Below are 19,786 nucleotides of genomic sequence, written 5' to 3' on the forward strand. Positions count from 1 at the left end.
TGGATTTGTCATTCTGAAGTGTCTTTGTGGGTTATATTTTTAAACAAAAATGACCTCACGCCCCAGAATCTCATTTGGTACTTTCCCCTTTGTTTCAGAATACTCCCTGTCATTTTTCATACAATAATTGCATACAGAGTCATAATGTATGTACATTTACATAATTTTGCCAAAAAAGGTTGAGACCAAACAGCCCTGAATTGGTTGGAATTGTTATTAACCTGTGGTGGACCAAGATATAGGCTAACAAGAAATAATAGTAAAAAAAGGTACCTGACGGGTGGACCTGGCTCCTGTCCTACTGAAGTTCCGCATGTAAAGTAATATGCAGTGGTTTATTAGAGGCAAGGCAAGGTGGACTGTAGACCCAGGGTCCTAGACCCCTAAGACATTCAAAGTTTCCTGCAAGTCTCATGGTTTGGGTAATTTCATTGGCACAACTTGTGGTGAATAATTTTGTGGCCATGTCTTGAAAAGCAGTGGTTCCCAACCTTTTTCCTTAAGGGACCCTTTTTCTGTCATTTAGTAAACTGATGACCCCTGACTGAGTGACACGTTTTATGGATATTTAATATCAAATTCAAAACTGTACAATGAATCTTAACAGTGAACTCAGTAAATTTGTGATTTGGATGAATTTTTAGCAGATTAGTTCCTGTTTAGGGAACTTTGTATGCAATTTCTCTGTCTGTATTTAAATTTTTTTTTTTTTTTAACAATCATACAGATTTCAGTTCAAATTCACTGTTTTCTTGTCCCTGATGCTTAGCCATTGTTCTATTAGACAATTAGTTTACTTTACAATTACTTTTCTTCACAAAAGTGAACAAAACACTGAGATATAGGCCTACTGTGTGTATTTTTTCAGTTTTCTAGCATGCCTTAAGCAAAGGCCTCGCGACCCCCTGTGAAGCTGTGGGTCCCACCCACAGGTTGGGAAGCACTGTTGTAGAGGGACTCTACACAACAGGTTAATCTGTAATAGGAATCCTAAAAACAGCTGAGAACAAAGAAGAATCACTGGATGCTTCAATACATGTCCCACACATGCATGCTCTTTATACTAATGCATGCAGCTTATCTGAACTGAAAACTTTAAATTGCATAGGTGTGAATGTAAGTGTGAATGGCTGTATGTGTCAATGTTGTGTGATGAACTAGAGGCTATTCACACAGCCACCTCGCACCCAGTGTGAATAGCCTCCTTCCTCCTGTGATCTAAGTGAGCATATAGGTTGTTAAATCATAAGTCTCCTCCCCACCTGCATCATTGCTACTTCATAGGTAAAAGATGGATGTCATGGATGAATACATAACGTGCTTACTAGTTAATCTTAGTAATTATTTGCTTATGAAGAGAGCAGGTAAGGGATCAGTTTGCTTACATATACAGATTAGCTATTTCAGGAAAAGAACATATTGTATGGCTTCTTGGTTTATAGGTTGACTGACCCCTTCCCCTAATTTTAAAACTGGTCATCTTTGCCCCGGTAACATAAGCACAGAACACCCTCTATGTTGTTTCATTGAATCCAAGAAAATGTACACATAAACAGAACATAGCTCATAGTGCAGAGGATTCAGTTTATTGAAGTCAAAGTTTAACAACTTAAGTTTACAATCTGTATTTTTTGTAATATATATTCATATATATGAAACCAAAAAAGGCTACTTTAGGAAGAATAAATGTCATTTTCTTTCTTTTTTAATATCATCTTTAGTCCGTTTAATGTACAGAATAACAGTAAGCTAATATTATCCTTGAAAAAGAGCAATATGTTCCTTTTTTAATGTCGCAGTGCAACTTACATCTTACACACCTGTGCAATGTACCATGAGGTGTACACCCCTGAAAGAACACACAGTGGAATCTCCCTTTTCGGCCTGTTTCTGCAGGTCTACACACACAAAGATCTGGGAGGGATAACACAGTCTGTGCCTACAAATCATAACTGGCACTCCTTAATCTACAGTATGTCGTCTGCTCAGCAGAGCAGCCGTTGGAAAAAGAAGACCAACATTACAGATGAGAAACGTAGAGAGGTCTGCAACTACAACTGTATTGTAACTCTTCTACAGCTGTGTATGTGTGTGTGTGTGTGTGTGTGTGTGTGTGTGTGTGTGTGTGTGTGTGTGTGTGTGTGTGTGTGTGTGTGTGTGTGTGAGATCGCTAGTATAGTCAGTCCATCGTTGCCAAAGAGAGGGTTGGGAGGCACAGGGAAAGTGCTTGCATCATTTAGTTTCTTTGTGGTACTCTCAAATTAACCATTCAAAAAACATGAGCTATATCTCTGGGGTGTGTTTGATATTTCACGACAGTGTGATATGATGACAAAACCTGAACCTACACTCAAAGAATTACAGTAAAATATGAAGAATAAGTACAGATAGTGCTGGATGCAGCAGGTGCTACGCATGTCTCTCAGAGTCTTAGACACTGGGGGGCACCGTTGAGTCCTTGGCCTGATATTGCAGATGAAATGATTCATCTGAGTTTCACAGACATTACAGACCAGTATCAACCACTTGCTTGGAGGGAATGTCAAAATAGCTTTTCTTTTAGAAGTAACTGTACTGTTGTCTTTCAGGTAAGATTCCTGAAGCCTTTAGACATGTGTCAGTCTTTCTATGTAAACCAAAACATCAAATTGAAACCTCCTGGTAGCATGCTAAAGGAGGATCTGCATTAGATCAAGTAACTGAGCAGCAAAAATGCCTCCCTCAGTTATTGTACAGTGTGTGTCTTCAAACACTATCTAATGAAGAAAAGAATACATCAAATCTATGAACATATAAATAAAAAGTCATTCTTAAACAGTACTTTTGCATGTATCATGCGCTACAAGTCTAATTTATCTTGCAATCATGAGAGGAAGATAAAAAATAAAAAAAATAAAAAATAAAAAGAACACAAATGATCCACAATATTTTACCCTGTCCAATCAAATCAGTCCCAAGCCTTTTCTCATGCAACACATCACCAGGAGAAGGGTCAGCCGTGATGTAAACCAGTAAAAACTGTCAATCAACTGTCAATGATGGTGGTTGTTGTTGTCTGCCTCCTAGTTGTTCAACTGCTAAACACCCTGCATCTACAGAGTGAAGAGGGGGACACTGCAAAACCTTGGCATAGAATACATCATACTTTACATTATATCTATGACACAAAACGTAAATAGATTTATATATTCTTCTATGTTTAAATATATTTGTAGACTGTACACAAATCTTTAGAAAATGAGACGGCAAATGCTTTTACCTGATATTTTGAACAGCAATGGTAAAGAGGCCGATGAAACATAGACCCTGTGATGCAGCCAATGAGATAGAGATATAGAAAGTGCATTCTTTGTAGTGAGTGACTCCTTTGAAAAGAACTCTCTAGCTCTTGCATTCACTGTTTAAGAAAAAAATGGGGGAAAAAAACTGTTTTGCACCCACGCAAATACATACTCTCTGTCTTCCCTCCGCTACCTCTAGAAGCATATCACAGTGGTAGTGGAACGCAAACATTTACATCAGTATACACAGCAGTATACACATATACACAAGTCTTTGAGGACTAGAGAGCGAGAGAGAGCGAGAGAGAGAGAGAGAGAGAGAGAGAGAGAGAGAGAGAGAGAGAGAGAGAGAAAAAGAGAGAGATAGAGAGGAAAAGAAAGAAAGACTAGGGAGAGAGAGAATGCAAACTGAATTGTAGAATTGCACTCTATCAGAGGAGCCTCCTTCTGCAGATAAAATTGTGTTTTTAACAGTTCACAGTTTGAAATAGTGTGCATCTAGCCAGCACAATGGTTCCTTCAATGCTTATGACTCTTGTTTTCATCTAAAACAGATAAACCAGCATTGATGGCTACCTTTCACAGTCTTATACTAAAAGTCACTGCCCTTACATTCCCCACACTGTCCCGTCAGATCAGCCTGGATTAACAAGTGAGGTCCCTGTAAATCAACAAGATATGTAGTGAGAGAAAAAAAAAGATATAGAGAGAAAGGGGGAGAACTGGTGGCTCTGGGTGCAAAGTTCATCAGTACAAAAGTAGTACAGTGCTGTGGTGAAAAGGATTCTCCTCTGTATTGCTGCTACATAGCTCCCCCTGCCCCTAAAATCAACAGGAAAAAAATAGCAAAACCAAGAGAATACAAAGGAACAAACGTGTTAAAAAGTCTCCTTTTTTTCCATTTTGCTCGACAAGCGTGTGGAGTTTATGCTGAGTTCCATAGACAAAGGAAGATTAATGCTTTCTGTTCAGGCATGCAATAGGCACCCTGTGGGGTCCTCAGGATTATCAAAAGTTCATACACGCAGGTCTCAGACTGTTCCCTCTATGATATTTACACATCTTACAATGTGTGTTCCTGTGTGTGTGTGTGTGTGTGTGTGTGTGTGTGTGTGTGTGTGTGTGTTGTGTGTGGTGTTTGTGTGAGTGCGTGCTCAGAGTCGTGATCAGGAGAGAGGATTCAGCTAATGTAAAACTGTGTGTGTGTGTGTGTGTGTGTGTGTGTGTGTGTGTGTGTGCCGTGTGTGTATGTGTGTGAAAATGAGTGTTTATATATCAGTTCAGTCTTTGCTTCTCTTCTCTTTCTCACACATGTGTCTCAATGAAGGAGTGTGTGTGGGTCATGAGAGGTGCGCCCAGCGGGGAGAGGTCGTCCTGGCCGTTGGTGCCGGGACTGAGCTGGCAGATGTCTGAGTAGAGCTCGCTGTGCCACTGCTTCCACTCTCTGAAGGTCTGGGAGCACAGGCCAGGGTCCTCCAGTAGGGCACAGATTACTGCCAGCTCGGACTCTTTGGCCTGGGGGGGAGCAAAGAGGCACCAGGGAGTTACCACATTGAATCCTCACACATCTAATTCTTCTTTAAATCCTCTGTTTGTGCTACCTTCAAGGTGCTGCGGAGGGCTCGGACCCGGTGCAGCCTGTCGTTGAGCAGAGGGTCCCTGGCTCTCTGGGTGAAACAACGTCGAAGCTCCTGTCTGCTGCAGGGTCTTGGGTCTCCTAGGGCCGTCACGTTAGCTTGCTCCAGGGCCCGGTACAGCTGCTCTAGCCCGTCCAACGGCTCGGGCTCCCGTCCTTCTGAAACCCGCCGCTCCCTTCCCTCCGACACCCTCCTCTCTCTGCTCTCAACTCTCAACTCCCGCAGGTCTGGGACATCCAGGAGAGGACCAGTAAGAGTGACATTCACAGCTAGAATGACACAGTGAGATCCAATTGGATGTACAGTGGTGTGTTTATTATAGAGCTGAAAAAATGTGTCTCTTAATCAATCATTAGTTGACTGACAGAAAATGAATCAGCAACCATCCTGATAATGTTTCAGAAATACCACCAAACAGCACTGTGTCTCCCAAAAGTGCCATTTCAGATAGAACAATAAAAGCAGCTCATAGGAGAAGAACACAAAAATTGGCTGATTCCGCATCCATCATCTGGCCAAACAATCACTGGTTCCCACACTTTTTGTGCCTCCTTAATACAAATACTATTGTAACAGGGGGTACCAAAAATAGATTTTCCTTCCTCAGACTGTTTCATTTGAAAAGTACTTGGGGGAGGTAAAGCTACAGTTTCCATTTTTCAAAACAAACGCTGTTGAAAAGTCCCAAAAAATGAACCTAATTTTGTATAAGCAGAATTTAATCTTTTTTTCCTATACATGACAATCGTCTTGTGAGATAGATTTATCTCATTCCCACCAGGTTGTGCATCATAAAGCAGCGTTGTTTCATCAAAGCAGGAAATATATTCATTTTTTAATGTTACATGGGCTATGTATGAACAAATATATATATATATATGTTTCATATTTTTGTATATATGTACTTTTTTGCCATAAAGTAAGGTAGGTATAGAGCATATGAACATCCATTGTACTTAACCTTGTTTTACAGCTGGGGTCTCTGAGATCCAAAACAGTAGTGAAAAATCAAGAAACGTCAAGATGCTAAAACAGTGGGGTTGTTCTCCAACCCCACTGTTTTAGGAACCCCAAACAGAACATCAGGGTTAAGATTTTACCTGGAAAGCCTATAAAATATGATCCACTGTTATAAATTAAACTACCAGAAGAACTACCAAAAGAAAAAAGTTACGTCAAGGATCTGAATACTTCCTCCACCACTTCCTAAATGATACAATTTTAACCAAAATCAACCCCAATATCTTTTGTACCATGGACTGCCCAGGTCCATGTTGTGTCACACATTAAGATTATGATGTTTTTGACTCATTTGCTTCTTAAAAGTCTGTTCCAATAAGATTTTTTTCAACCACCCCTCTGAAAGTGTTTGTGAATACTACTGCTTCTCTCCTCGTGTAAAACTCACATATTTCCTTACCATCCTCACCCTGGAGTATATCTGCAGCCTGCCCCTCTGCCTCCTCATCCTCGCTCCTCTCCTCCATATGAGCTGAGGTGTGTAACAGCTTTCCTAGCATCGGGTCCCTGTTCCTGGGCAGACTCTGGCTGCGCTGCTTGTGAGAGCGTCGGTGTGTGTGGCTGTGTGAGTGTGGACCTCGCTCCAGAGGGAAGGGCCCATCCCTCTCCCTGTCTCTCTCTGCAGCGTGGTGTCTCCGTACGGGAAGTGTGGCCTGCCTGCGTCTCTCCGGGGACATGCCCTGTCTGCCCAGCCCTCCGTACAGCCCCATCTCTCCAACCATGCTCCCCATTAGGCCTCCATAATCACTCTCCCCCGGTGCCGTTTGGAGGAAGTGCAGCCCTGCACTGGTGAGAGGGGTCTCAATGAGGTCCTGCCAGGAGCGCCGCTCACGATGGGTAGAACGGCAGCCTGACGAGTGGGTACTGGTGCTGCCTGTGCCCGTGCCCATGCCCATGCCATCTCCACGCTGGTCCTCGGCCGAGGAGTGGGAGTGCGTGGATTCACTGGAGAAATGTCGCCCGTGCTTTGGCTCCGGGAAGGGGCTAGAGGAATTTACCTGGAGAGGGAGAGGGGAGGTGGAAGAGACCATCTGTGGAGGGATGGGGGAGGTGGAGGCACTCATTGGTGGAGGGAGTGGGGACGGAGTGGAGCGCATGAGGCTCATGGAGCTGACTGAGCGGGGCAACTGGTCATAACTGTGAAGGAGGTTGGCCTGAAGGGTTTGTGAGGTAGACGGGGGTTGGTTGGTATGTAGAGGAGTGAGAAGGATGGATAGAAGTTGACAGAAAGGTGAAATGTGAGCACAGATACAAGGAAAATGTGAACCACAAAACGAGGAGAAGGAGGAGGTGTGCCAGGAAGGAGAGACAGAAGGAGAAGGAAGAGGGACAGGAAAGAATAAAGGGCAGAAATAGAGCCAAAGATGAGAGCAAAGCAAAGCAATGAGATGGCAGATGAGAAACTCTAGGAATGACTGACATGACATGTTGTATGGCTCAACTGGGATAACATGGTACCAGTGCCACTAGAACTTAATGTACATGTCTTAACATCTTCTGCATAAAAGTATGTTTCAGTTTTTATCTGTCAGAGGTGTAATGAGCGGTGACAACTGTCGCCACCTAGAGGTCTGATTGTAAACAAGTTCTGGCAGCAGAACACAGAGAAGTGATGGTCTTGGCAGCTTACCGAACCAGATACTCTCACACTCTGATGTTTTATTAATGCTGAGAGCTCTGGTCTATGCAGCTCTGAAAACTGTGGGGCTTTTAGGAATAAAATATTCTATCAGAATGAAACATTGCAAAAGAAAATGTGGAGTGTATGTGCGTGTGTGTACTTACTGATGGTGTGCGGTGATAAGTATCACAGAGGGATGAGGGTCCCTCCTGTTTGAGCGTCATTGAGCCATCGACCTCGTCCTGATCACTCTCACTCCAGTAGTCTGATATTGAGATAAAAACAGAGACCCCACGTACATGTTAGCAATTCACAGACAAAAAGGGCAAAGTGAGTCATATCTAGCCAAGTGAATCCGTCTCACCTTCATCAGGGCGTGGCACCTTGTCATCTGGTGTGTAGCCAATAGCAGCGAGCCCCAGCCGGTTCATCCACCTATAGGAAGAAAGGAAAGGAAACGGAAGAGAGCAAATGTGATGAGAAGTAAGGAGAAAAAAAGGCTTCAGAGGATACATTTGAAAAAAAAGGAGCAGAGAGGAGGAGAGGAGAGAAAAGGTTATACTGGGTAAATGGTAGGTGATGAATAAAAAAACTTTCACTTTAAATAATTTAAATGGTGTCTCTTAACAGTTGATATCTGTCTAACTGACTCCATCCCCCTGATGAGGAGAGAGAAGCGTAGAGATAATTAGAGAGATGGATGCAGAAAGAGAGAAGTGACAATCTTCTGTTCCTTTCTCTCTCAGCAATGAGTCTCAGATGGCGTCCTTTCTCTACACGCACGCTTCCTGTCCTCATCCCTTCCCTTTTGTCTGTCTCCATTGCACATTCCCGGCTTGTCCCGTGACTCTCTGCAGACACCTAATAATAAGGTCGCTACTAAGAATAGAGGCCCAGTCTGTACACGAGGAACAGGAAACTCATCATACTAGGAAGTGCGCACTACGGGGAGCAACTTCCAAAGACCATGATTAACGATGAATTGATCCTACTCACAAGTATTGCCTCTGTATCCAAAGCCTGATGTAGCTTATTACTCTGTGCTGTAGAGCTCCATTGTTGTCTAAGAACTATTGAAAACACATCAGTGAGCCACACTGTAGCACTGGATGATATGTTCCTGCATGAGGATGAACATGTGCACTGTAGTCGAGTTTATTTTGTCAGAGATTTTTACTAGCACGTCAAATGTGTATTAATCCACACCTAAAAATAGTCCCAAACAAATGTACTATTTCCTCTTGTTTGAGTAATGTTAACTAAAACCTACAGTGCCCAGCTGTTGAAGGAAATTAATGGCATTCACTGCATTCACTCACGCATGCTCAAGCATAATTTCCTTGCTGTCATTTTAAGGGTGTGTCAATCAAATCTGTTCTAATCAGCTGGTCACATCTGTCCAATACCACAGCGACACACTTGCATCGTTAGCCTATCATCTTGCTGCTGTCTTTTTAAATATGATTCTCTCTCTCTCTGCCTTCAGTTTATTCAAGCTGCTGTTATGCGCCCCATCACCACCCAGTCTTCGTAGATTCATCAGCCAACACCACCAGTGTCTGGACTCCATGGGGGGATTTGGTTAGCTGCTTCTCAGGGCAGACACAGTCACCCTTTCTGTCGACACTTCATCACATATCATATGTTATAATAAATAATTATTTTTATTTCATTCGCTTGTTAATCAGTGTTAATTGTGTGAGTCATTGCACTTAAATGTTAATTTTGAAATGGATCATTTAAAATGTGTTAAATCTCATTTATTTGTTTATCTATTTATTATTTTTATTTGTTTATTTTCACGTGAAGGAGGTTTGGAGGCGTCACCAGAGCTGATTCAGGCGAGCGGAGAGTAGAACCACACAGTTTATTGACCTCTCTGTTTTTCTTTCTCTTATAAACAATTCTCGCTCAGATTTCATAACTGGAAATTAACAATTGTTTTGTACCAGTTTTTTCCAGTGTCAAAGTAAACAGTTAAACCTTACAGAGTGGTCCTGTGGATTTGAACGAGGGGAATTGTTAGAGCGTCAAGCTAAGGCTTCATTCAGTGGAAACGTACAACTCCTACGTGATTGCCTTCAGAAGCTAAGAAAATCCAGATGGAAGTGCACCAAAAAGCCACGATATATTTTCAAGACATATAAAGAATTTTTTCTGATGCCATCTATTCACACACATACTGTACAATTGCACATGAAAATGTGGCAACAGCACTTTAACACATGAACCTAGCAATGTAGTTCGGAAGTCAAATATAGCTAGTTAATTACTCTCCTCCAATTATCTCTCCATGTTATTGAGGAGAGGTGTGGATAATTAGAGCTCATCAGATAGCACTCCTGCAAATATCACTACGATCTCTCTCTCCCTCACACAAGGGCACACGTGACACACACACGCGTATTTAAACACACACACACACGCAGTTCTACATTTAACAACAGAGGGCCAGGTTCATGCCTTATTCATGCACAGTGTTGTGTGGGCTGTTGCCTTGTGTAAACTTGGTTTACTCAGTTAAAATATTCATGAATGAACACGTGACATCCCAAGCATCTAACTATTGTCCACATTAAGACACAAACATGCACTCAGAGACTCACAAAGACACCCACTAACTCACCTGTTCATTTCCTCAAGACAATCTGTGGCGAAGAAGAAGCTCTTGATTTTTGGATGACAGGCTTTGAAGGCACTGCAGTCAGTCAGGGAGAAGAAGACTGATTAGTGTTTTTGTGGTTCATGTTGTGTGGGTGAGAGCAAATGTGCTTGATTAGTAATTTCGGCGACATGTGAGGGACACTCACAATTTCCGTCTGCACTCTATGGCTCGGTCTATTCTGAACTCTGGGAGGCTGATGAAGCCCTCAGCTTTCTCATCCTGCAGGCGCAGACAGATGGAGAGTGGTGGTACATCATCAACACAGAGAACAAAATGTCATACATACTGATATACCAATTTTATTTTGGATATTAGTACCCTAGTCAAGCATATGAAAACAACATATGTTGTTTACATTGGCCAGGATACACTCCTTTCACCACTTGACATGATAAAGAGAGATGAGATATGATAATCAATATATAATTTATATAAACAAATAATCACATTTAGAGTTAATTGTTTGGGAAAGTTCTCTTTTTCTTCTTTCAGTGAGTTGGTGAGGTCAAAAATGTCAAATGTATTGGACAGACCAACTTGAATTTTAATATACATGTCCATAATAAGACAGACAACAAAGTAAAGCACTTTTTAAATTTATTAGAATGTGTTCATTTTATAAAGCAAGTTAATGAGCCCACACATAATATAGGTCACAAACTGGACCTGGTAATTTCATATGGGCACAGCAAATGAACATAAAGGTTTCTTCTGTTGTTGACCTGGCTCTCTCAGACCACCACTGTGTATTTTTAATGTCTTTCATTATACTGCACCAACTCCTGCAGAACAAGGGGTTAAAAATGCTGTCTTCCTCCTGAAGTGACCTCAAATTTCCTAGCACATATCTCCAGAAACAAAACTACATTTACTCCCTCCTCAGTTGACAGTCTGCTTAATGCTTTTAATGAAAAGTTGTCTATAGCACTTGACGCTGTTGCACCACTTACAATTAAAAAAATTACTATGAAGAGGAACACGCCATGGAAGAATCATGAAACCACTATACGAAAAGTAGCCATGACCCATAATACCAAGTAACTACATACCAATCTTCAATCTTCAATTTTTAAGCAAAAAATTGGAATAAAATAGTATACAATCAATTAATCATTGAATTGTATTTATTCAAACAACAAGTTGGAAATGTCTGTTCAGTCTGGTTTTAGAGCTAATCATAGCACTAAAACAGCCCTCATAAAAGTAGCCAATGACATCAGCATAAATCGTGATGCAAATAAACCTTCAGCGTTGGATCTAAGTGCTGCTTTTGATACAGTTGATCATAAAATTCTTTTGAATAGACTCAGGGATCATATTGGACTGTCTGGAACTGTTTTTAACTGGTTTTCATCTTATCTTTCTGGTAGACAGTTTGTTCTGACAACTTACAATAATAATCTCGTTGAAAACCTCCAAAATAACCTTTGGGGTTCCCCAAGGATTGATCTTAGGGCCATGTCATCAGGAGACATTGCATCTCTTTCCATAGTTATGCTGATGACACACAGCTTTATGTGACCATGTCTCCCGATGAAACAGGTCCAATTGATTCCCTTTTAAAGTGCATTTTAGATATTAATGTATGGGGGGCACAAAATGTTTTGAAGCTCAACCAGTAAGTTGAATAAGACATTCTGTCTTATTATTGTTTTGTCAGTCACCTTTGAAGCAATTTGAACTGCACTAATCCGTATGAAATGTACTATACAAATGAAGTTGGACTGATTGATTGATTGAATTTGAGCTTCAATGGTATTACAGACAGACAGACATTTGAAGGTTCCAGCTTCACAAATGTGAGAATTAGCAGCCAAATTGAATATCATTGGCTTTTGGATTGTTGGTCTGACATAACAAGACATTTTGTGACATTACCATGGGCTCTTGGAAATTGTCATTTCATCAGTCATGAAAAGTAACAGTACATTCTGAATGGTTATTTTCTCTGACTTTAGAAAGTCAGCTGTTATACACACCAAGTTATACTCCCCATGACAAGTTGACTGATCTTTATGTGTAAAATCTGACTGTGGTACATTAGTTTTGTCAACAAAGTTGCTGAATGAAGATGCAGGGAGAAAGCATAGAGAGTAAGTGTGAACAGATAATGAGATACAGGACATAATGATAGTTGAATGTGATTCCTTACATTTTGGTTGGTGTACCAGTAGAGGCAGGACTCTTTGAGAATAAACCAGTACTTCCTCCATTTCTGGGTGAAGTAACCTTTAGCATCCTTCTTTTTCCACAGCCAGCCCTCACAGTCACCGTGGCCCAGGTCCTTACAGGAAATTCTCCTTCGACTGGCGCTAGTGAGGGAACCTGCAGAGAGGGGAAAGAACAATGTTAATGCTGACAGTAATTTTCATGGCATTTGGAACTGAATTAAGAAAAATACTAGTACGTAAAGTAGATGTGAAGTCATGTATTTAGTGATTCAAGTCAGGCAACAAAAGGCTATGTCTGATGTCTACTGTCTATCTGCAGTAAGCAATCAGCAAGCAATGTGAACTACATCCTTCCAAATCCTTTCAGAGTATTACACTAGTGACAGTGATAAATTAGGAGCATTCAAAAAAGATAAACAATCAATCAGGTGTGGCAGGTGTTTGCAGGAAAATGTGCAAATGTAAATTTCATATTTTGCACCTGTGCATCTGGACTTTTCACATACATAAATATTGTGTTATATCATCAAGCCTGTCTCAACTTTCCTTTTGATATTTTCAAGCCCTGTCATCCACATCACAGTCACACGTAGTGCACATGCCAGTCACAGCACCTAAAGTCTGTCAGGCTGAGTTTGGAGATCAGACCTTCAGATTGAGACACATTTTTAGGGCAAAAGTTTCACTCTTTCTGGAGCTACATACGCTGGCATACACACAGTGGTAAAACTCTAAAGATCATACACGAGAAAATACAAAGAGAAAATGCACTAGTGTCTCTACCTTTACTTCGCTTTTTGGTTTTCGTTCTTAGAGAGGTGTAATGGAAAGACTAAAGGGGGAGAGAGAGAGAGAGAGAGAGAGAGAGAGAGAGAGAGAGAAAAATATATATTAGCTTCAAAAAACAGTGACTGAAAAAGACACATTCAGGCAAATTGATGCACGTAGAGAGGTTGCGCGCAGTTCACTCCCCATGTTTAGCTTATTTTCATTTTATCAGGCACACAGCAGAGAGGATTACAGGCACAGAGGGATCAAAATACTAAAACTGCTACATCCAGGAAGTGACCTACAACCTGTGATGGAGAACTGAAAGCTGTCGGCACAGAGACTAAAACCTCAGTGATGTTAGGATGTTGTGAACTGCATCACATTAGCTACTACATTTAGTACAGGGGTCAGCAACCTTTACTATCAAAAGAGCCATTTTTGGCCAAAAAAAGGAAAAATCTGTCTGGAGCTGGAAAATGTATTTGAGCCTTATAATGTCACAGCAATTTCTTGCTGCAGATCAAACATACCGGTAAGCCAGCAGTAAGAGCATAGTGAAAGCAAACAAATCTGTCTCTATTTTCCTCCAAGACTTTTCTTTTTTAGTATCTGGAATCCATAGCTTGCCCTAGGGAGACTCAAGACTAGTAACCACAGCTATTGCCATTCGGTAGTACATCCAGCTACACATTTTAGTTAATGAAATGTCAAAACCTTTTTCTTTTATTCACTGTGTAAGGGCTACAATTTTTCATAATTGGAGAGTGAAGATTCCTTTTAAGCCCGCAATAATGATAAATGAAAATGTTCAGTTCCTCAGTAATGTCTTTCATACAGCAATTAGTCATCTATAGTTAGTTAGTTAACTTTAGCATTAGCCACCATAAACTTCTGGTCTGTAGCAGCAACACCACTGCGTGTACTGAATATTTCCTCTTTAAATGTTGCATAGCCAACACACCTGAATACTACACCAGCTGATGCATCTCAAATATGCTAATGCAAGTATTCTATAGGTATCAAGATCAACATAGCTGTATATACTCACAGGTTATAGATAACAAAGCCGAATAAATATCTGTTTATATTCAACTGAGCTGACTCACTATGTTACAACTCGTAGTGCTTTGGAGGAGAGGCTAGGGCTAATGACTAAGACAGCTTCCTGTGTCACAGTAACCTAAATATGGAAAGCAATTTACCTCATCCGACTGTTATCTTTTATTTAATTATTACAGTTCTGAATAGATTTAATCTCAGGTATCTCTCCTATTCTTGTCTGGCGGTTATTTGGACACAATTGATCTCCATGTAACTGCGGATGTGGTTGGTAGGAGATTGAAGCATCCGTTGTTTCATTAAAATGGGCTTTGAGTCAGAATCAAATTGTACTGGAAAGACAGAATTATTTCAAAATCAGAGCTAGTATTCATAGATTTATAAAACATCTGAGAAAACCACAGTCAATCTCGCAGCGTTGTCTGCCCTCCTACCTTCCTCATGGAGGCCGCTCCTGAGCTTCCTGAGCCGGAGTACCTGCAGGAGGACAGACAGGATTGAATGTAACCACAAATGACTCTTACAACTCCTTCTATCAATCACAAGCATGTGGTCAAACCACAAACAACCACAAACACAAACTCACCTGTCTGTTGTGTCTGCTCGCAGCGTGTCCGCACCTCGCTGAGTACAGAAGAAAAGAAGACATCATTAAAGTGCTTCTGAAAACCCTCCATATGTGGCCAACATGGCTGCACACACTTCTTCTGTGCACCTCTGTTGGTAATTATCATATCATGTTCTGTGGCTGTGGCTTTTGCCTGTGCTCTGTGCAGGACATGTTCTGTGGTTTATTTTGTATTTCTATGCCTCATTTGTGTTTAAAACCAAACTCACATGTACACTATAAGGTTTGGTTTGTGTTTCTAATCCATATCTGAAGTCATATCAACGACCCATGTAATACTTGGTCCAATGAGTAAAGTGATGGTTACCCTCTTTAAAGTAATAGATTATACAAAAATAGTTTTTAGCTATTTGAATGAGGAGAAATGTCTCTTTATTACTCCTCTGCCACACAATACCTATCCGACTATTACTACTTCTACTAAAGAGCGATTTCTTAGATGCTCAAAGTTGCTTTATGTGATAAAGGGAATAAATAAAATATTACAAAACTAAAATACAGTTCAATACAATATGAACAAGTCAAATCAGTGCAGTTTATTAGTATGTTACAAGACAGTATAACATGAGGACCACAGAAAAATAGTGCTAGACTTTTCAACTCAAGGAGTAGTTTAGCAGTGTCATACTAACTGCACATGTATTTAGTGTTTCTTGTTGAATGATTTAATTTAAAATTTTGTTGAAATAAACAAGAAAAGATGCAGTACATGTACTATTACTAACTAATAACTATAACTGTATTTTGGGATTCCAGCTGCTTCACATATGGCACTTGACCCAAGATCAAATGCACGTTGAAGGGCCGTAAATATTGTCTTCTGTGTTTTTAATGTTATCTTAAATGTATGTATCTTACTTTCTTCTAGTCCTAATTCATGTCGTTTCTGTGATGTTGTAAATGGAGGCTACCGTGATACAAGAAAATAAATCATCATAATCACCACTATAATTCTCCCAATGAAATCTTTTTTACTGAATTTTCAAACAGTTACTTTTTGGGTATTACAAAAATAATCTTTGCTCCAAGTGTGGACAAAAAGCTTCTTTTGGATAAACTAATGGCCCGACCAGGCACAAACTTGAGGATCTGCGGGAGGGTTGAGGGGGCCCTTAATCCATGGCCATTAGGCAGGGATAGGCACAGGGGCCCATTACCATTATGCAGCACAAGTGATTGAATGTACTTGTATACTTGTGTGTGGACAGCACAGCAAAGAAAGAAAAACTTGCTTTCTTTCTTCATATGACAATAAACATCTTGAACTCTTGAACTCTTGTGCTGCTATGGATGATTCAGGGTAACTTTACTGTGTATGTCAGCTAAACAAAGACATGAAACCTCACTTCAAATTGTCCATTAGTGAGTTCAAATAACATGTTTTGTCACTAAAATAATGGTGTTAATAGAAAAGAATCATACAGAGAGAATGAGAAAGAAACCAAGCAGGTCATTAAGGTTAGCGTATGCTTGTTAGTGCAGGATAGTACACTTCATGTGCCGCCGAACAGATATGAGTCACCACCATGAGACACACACAGCTGAGAGGGTGAGTGAGGGCCGGTGGTAGCTAAGCTGTTAGCGCACTGTGTATGTGTGTGTGTTAGCGTTTGTCGTGTTTTAAGCACAGTCTGTCAGTCGCGCTTGTAATTGGACTGGCTGATGCTGAGTCATACACCTGCTCACAGGGATACGTGTTTATGTGTGTGCGCGCGTGCAAGTGTGTGTGTGTGTGTGTGTGTGTTTGCCCAATAAACTCCTATTTAGAATCAGGCGTGTCTGAGGAGATGGGGATATTAGGATGAGTTAGGACGAGTCGTGGGGTGGCTACCCTGCATACAAATGCACTCCTGTTTGCTAGTGTGTGTGTTTGTTTGTGTATGGCTGTGTGTGCACGCGCATGTGCATGTACTGGCGGGGGCATGAGAGAAAACGCAAAGTTACAGAGGGGTGTGTCTCAGAGCGTCACTGTCACTCTCGTAATCCATGAAGCTGGCAGCTGTGTAATGACAATGATCATCCTCACTCTCCTTTGTCTCCTCTACCTGACACAAAAAACAAGGTGTGTGAATCTGTGAACAGCATGACCTATCCTGCAACCACAGACAGTTCCCCTCTGAGAGGACACAGACATAAACTGTAAGACGAAGGCAAGTTGTGTGAGCAAGTGAGTGAGGTAATTCTAGTTTGCTAGGTGAAACAGCCTTGAAGGACACAATTGTACTGCCACTAACAGGTCTTTTTCACAGAAGACATTTTGTCACAGTATGACCTGCAACAAAACCTGCAAAAAACATGTGATAAGATTCTAAAAATAGACTGCAATGTTAAAGATATCTTTATCTTGGCTTTACATCTGGGCTTTAAATCTTTGCTTATGACCCCCTACAAAAAAGCAGTGTTTAGTTGGGTCACTTTTCAGATGTCTATGAGTGATTAGCAGTTGGAATAAAGAGAGATTTCCCCTCTAAATAACTACATTCCTTTCATTTAAATAGTTATTTGAGGCCCACAGAGCTAAGAATTAACCAATGTTTCACAAAAAAAGCAAAGAGACAAGTGCTAAATAATTAATCATCTCAAGACCCCGCTCTGCAGGAGGTTGGCCCCTAGGTTGGGAACCACTATTATAGTATTAACAATTTAATAATTTCTTATATGAGAATGTATAAGTCACAGAAACAAAACGTGTGCTGTTTTTTTTACCAAACTGAAGAAAAAATATGTACAGTATATCAAACCTAATGATGACTTTATAAGTGATTGAAAGCAGGCAGCAGGGCAAAACATTTGACTTATACATACTCATTAATAACTGCATATAACCCAAGAAAATAGATGGGAAAACAAATTCAGTATGTAAAATAATTAATATATTTCACTGAGATGTTTAAGGGACTGTGTACATACAGGCAAAGCATCAGGTGGCTGGTCTAGGCGCAGGGTGGAGGACAGCATGGAGGGGCTGATGGGAAAGCTGGGGCTGCTGGGATTGCGGCTCTTGCGCCGAGAGCGTCTGGTTGAATCCCGCCGGCTTTCTCTGCCCGGACCCTCGGGCTCCTCCTCGATTACCAAGATCTTGTCGTCGCTAAGGTAACGCAGCAGGGAATTGTCTGAATCTGCGGGGATGAGGGGGAGGTAGAGGAATGGAGCAGTTAGAGGATGGACAGGCTCAACAGAACGGATGACAGAAGGAGGGAAACCACAAAGGGGGAGACAGAAGAGTTGTCGAGGGATAACTCCAAACTAGAAACAGATGAGGGTGAATAGACCCTTCCAGATAAAAACCCAACAGAAAGGGATAAAAGTGCCTCAGAGCTATAGTATCTGATATGGATCCACAGCCGGGGACATACAGCTAATCTGTTTGCAATGATTATGCTGATTTGGAGGGCACTACTGCTAAATCTTGTCAGTCACAGAAAGTTTTAGTCTGCTTAAGCTACAGATAGAAAAAAAGCTTCTCACCTAATTTGTTTATTATCCATATGCTTAAATGTGAAAAACTAAAAAGTGACTGAGAGAAAGAGAAGGAGAAAGGCAGACCCCCCGACAGAAGTATTGTGCTTTAATGTTATTCATGGACTTTCTGACGGTAGAGTGGAGGAACCTCAGTCGAATACAGAGCGAGTCTCGCCGCAAAACGGTGAAGCTGGTTAGAATTGGTCACATAGAAATACCCTCATTTCCAGAGCTGTATAAATGCAATTTCTTGCATTTATGTTTACTTGTCGCTCTGTCAGATACATACCTGGCAGATATGTATCCTTACACAACCACACCACCATGGATAAACCAGAGGATGAGCTGAAATGTGTTGAGTATGGAGCAAAGCACGGCACCAGTCTGACCTGTTCTTGTTTAAGTGTGAGAGGGGCTGTGTTTTTGCTTGCATGTGTGTTTGTGTGTGTGTACCTCGGCTCCCTCTCTTGCCCATGCTGGGTTCCTTGGCCTCGGCCATCCAGTTATATTCGGGAGGCATGGAAACAGGCCTGAGGTCACCTGGAACGACCAATCAGCAGTCAGAGAGTCGGCTAGGGGGAGGGAGTGGGGGTGTCGCAGGAAGGCGGTGACTAAGAGACAGCGTGGGAGACAGCTGGAGGGGTGGACAGGTGAGACAAAGTGTGTGCAGGTGAAGGGGAAGGAAAGGGGGACTCTCGAGGGACTGCTATGACAAGGCAAGACAAAGGTCACGTGGCCTTTTTTTCAGGTTATAATGTCAAGTTAGTTTTAAGTTCACACAAAATGCAAGTAACCTAACACTCAGTACTCTGCCTAAACGCATCCTGTGTAGATAGAGCTCTGTTAATGTGCTGCTTTCGCTACACAGGCTGTGTTCACATTGTGTTATATGTAGATCATGATCACACAGGCTATGAGTTTATGTGTGATTGAGATTATTGCTTTGTGCTAGAGCTGTGCCTTCTTCATTATCAGATTTCTCTGGCGAGGTATTGGGAAATTTGCATATAGTTGTTGGTAGTCCTCCACTGGACCACACATTAAAGACCAACTGTGTAGTAGTGGAACTATAATATAGAAATTAGAAAGTAGCTTGTATCAGAAGTATCCTTAAAGCTACATAGGTTGATTTTTTTGACAGAGGCAGAATCAGCCGAAAACATAATCTATTGTCAAATTATAAAGTTGTTGGTGAAAGAGTAAGAAAACAATTGCCTATTTACACACCCAGCAGACAGAGCAACATTAGCATTTATTTGAAGCTACCCAACAAATGTAAATCTAATATTAACTCTCTTTGTAGCTCCGTTTTGCTTCTCCACCAGCTCCTGTGGGAAATATCTGGTTCTTTAGTGGTTAAATGCTCCATTACGTTTACCAGATAGTCATAACATTTTTTCTTTATGGTTTGTTGCTAGGCAGGTAGCATACAGTGGATTTTAAAGAGCTTTTTTTTTATTGATAATAGCTT

The 19,786-nt window shown here is 41.1% G+C and overlaps 1 protein-coding gene across 7 annotated transcripts in view; it reads right to left on the reverse strand.

The window, feature by feature from the left end:
* Positions 1-4,421: 4,421 nt before the first annotated feature.
* The window catches only part of si:ch211-26b3.4 (connector enhancer of kinase suppressor of ras 2), a 56,583-nt gene continuing 41,218 nt past the window's right edge, over positions 4,422-19,786 (reverse strand). The window contains exons 12-24 of one of the 7 annotated variants that reach the window (XM_051420620.1): positions 18,769-18,855; positions 17,764-17,972; positions 14,812-14,849; positions 14,660-14,702; positions 13,179-13,227; positions 12,377-12,549; positions 10,370-10,443; positions 10,186-10,257; positions 7,924-7,994; positions 7,724-7,824; positions 6,348-7,092; positions 4,883-5,187; positions 4,422-4,796 (exon numbers count right to left, since the gene is read on the reverse strand). In XM_051420620.1, the coding sequence (XP_051276580.1) occupies positions 4,587-4,796; positions 4,883-5,187; positions 6,348-7,092; positions 7,724-7,824; positions 7,924-7,994; positions 10,186-10,257; positions 10,370-10,443; positions 12,377-12,549; positions 13,179-13,227; positions 14,660-14,702; positions 14,812-14,849; positions 17,764-17,972; positions 18,769-18,855 (2,177 nt within the window). In that variant the 3' untranslated portion in view covers positions 4,422-4,586. Of the gene's footprint in view, positions 4,797-4,882; positions 5,188-6,338; positions 7,093-7,723; positions 7,825-7,923; positions 7,995-10,185; positions 10,258-10,369; positions 10,444-12,376; positions 12,550-13,178; positions 13,228-14,659; positions 14,703-14,811; positions 14,850-17,763; positions 17,973-18,768; positions 18,856-19,786 lie in introns of all 7 variants that reach the window. The other 6 variants (XM_051420622.1, XM_051420621.1, XM_051420618.1 and 3 more) reach the window with 6 other exon arrangements.

Source organism: Dicentrarchus labrax, unplaced genomic scaffold (assembly GCF_905237075.1).
Source record: "Dicentrarchus labrax unplaced genomic scaffold, dlabrax2021, whole genome shotgun sequence".
NCBI lineage: Eukaryota > Metazoa > Chordata > Actinopteri > Moronidae > Dicentrarchus > Dicentrarchus labrax.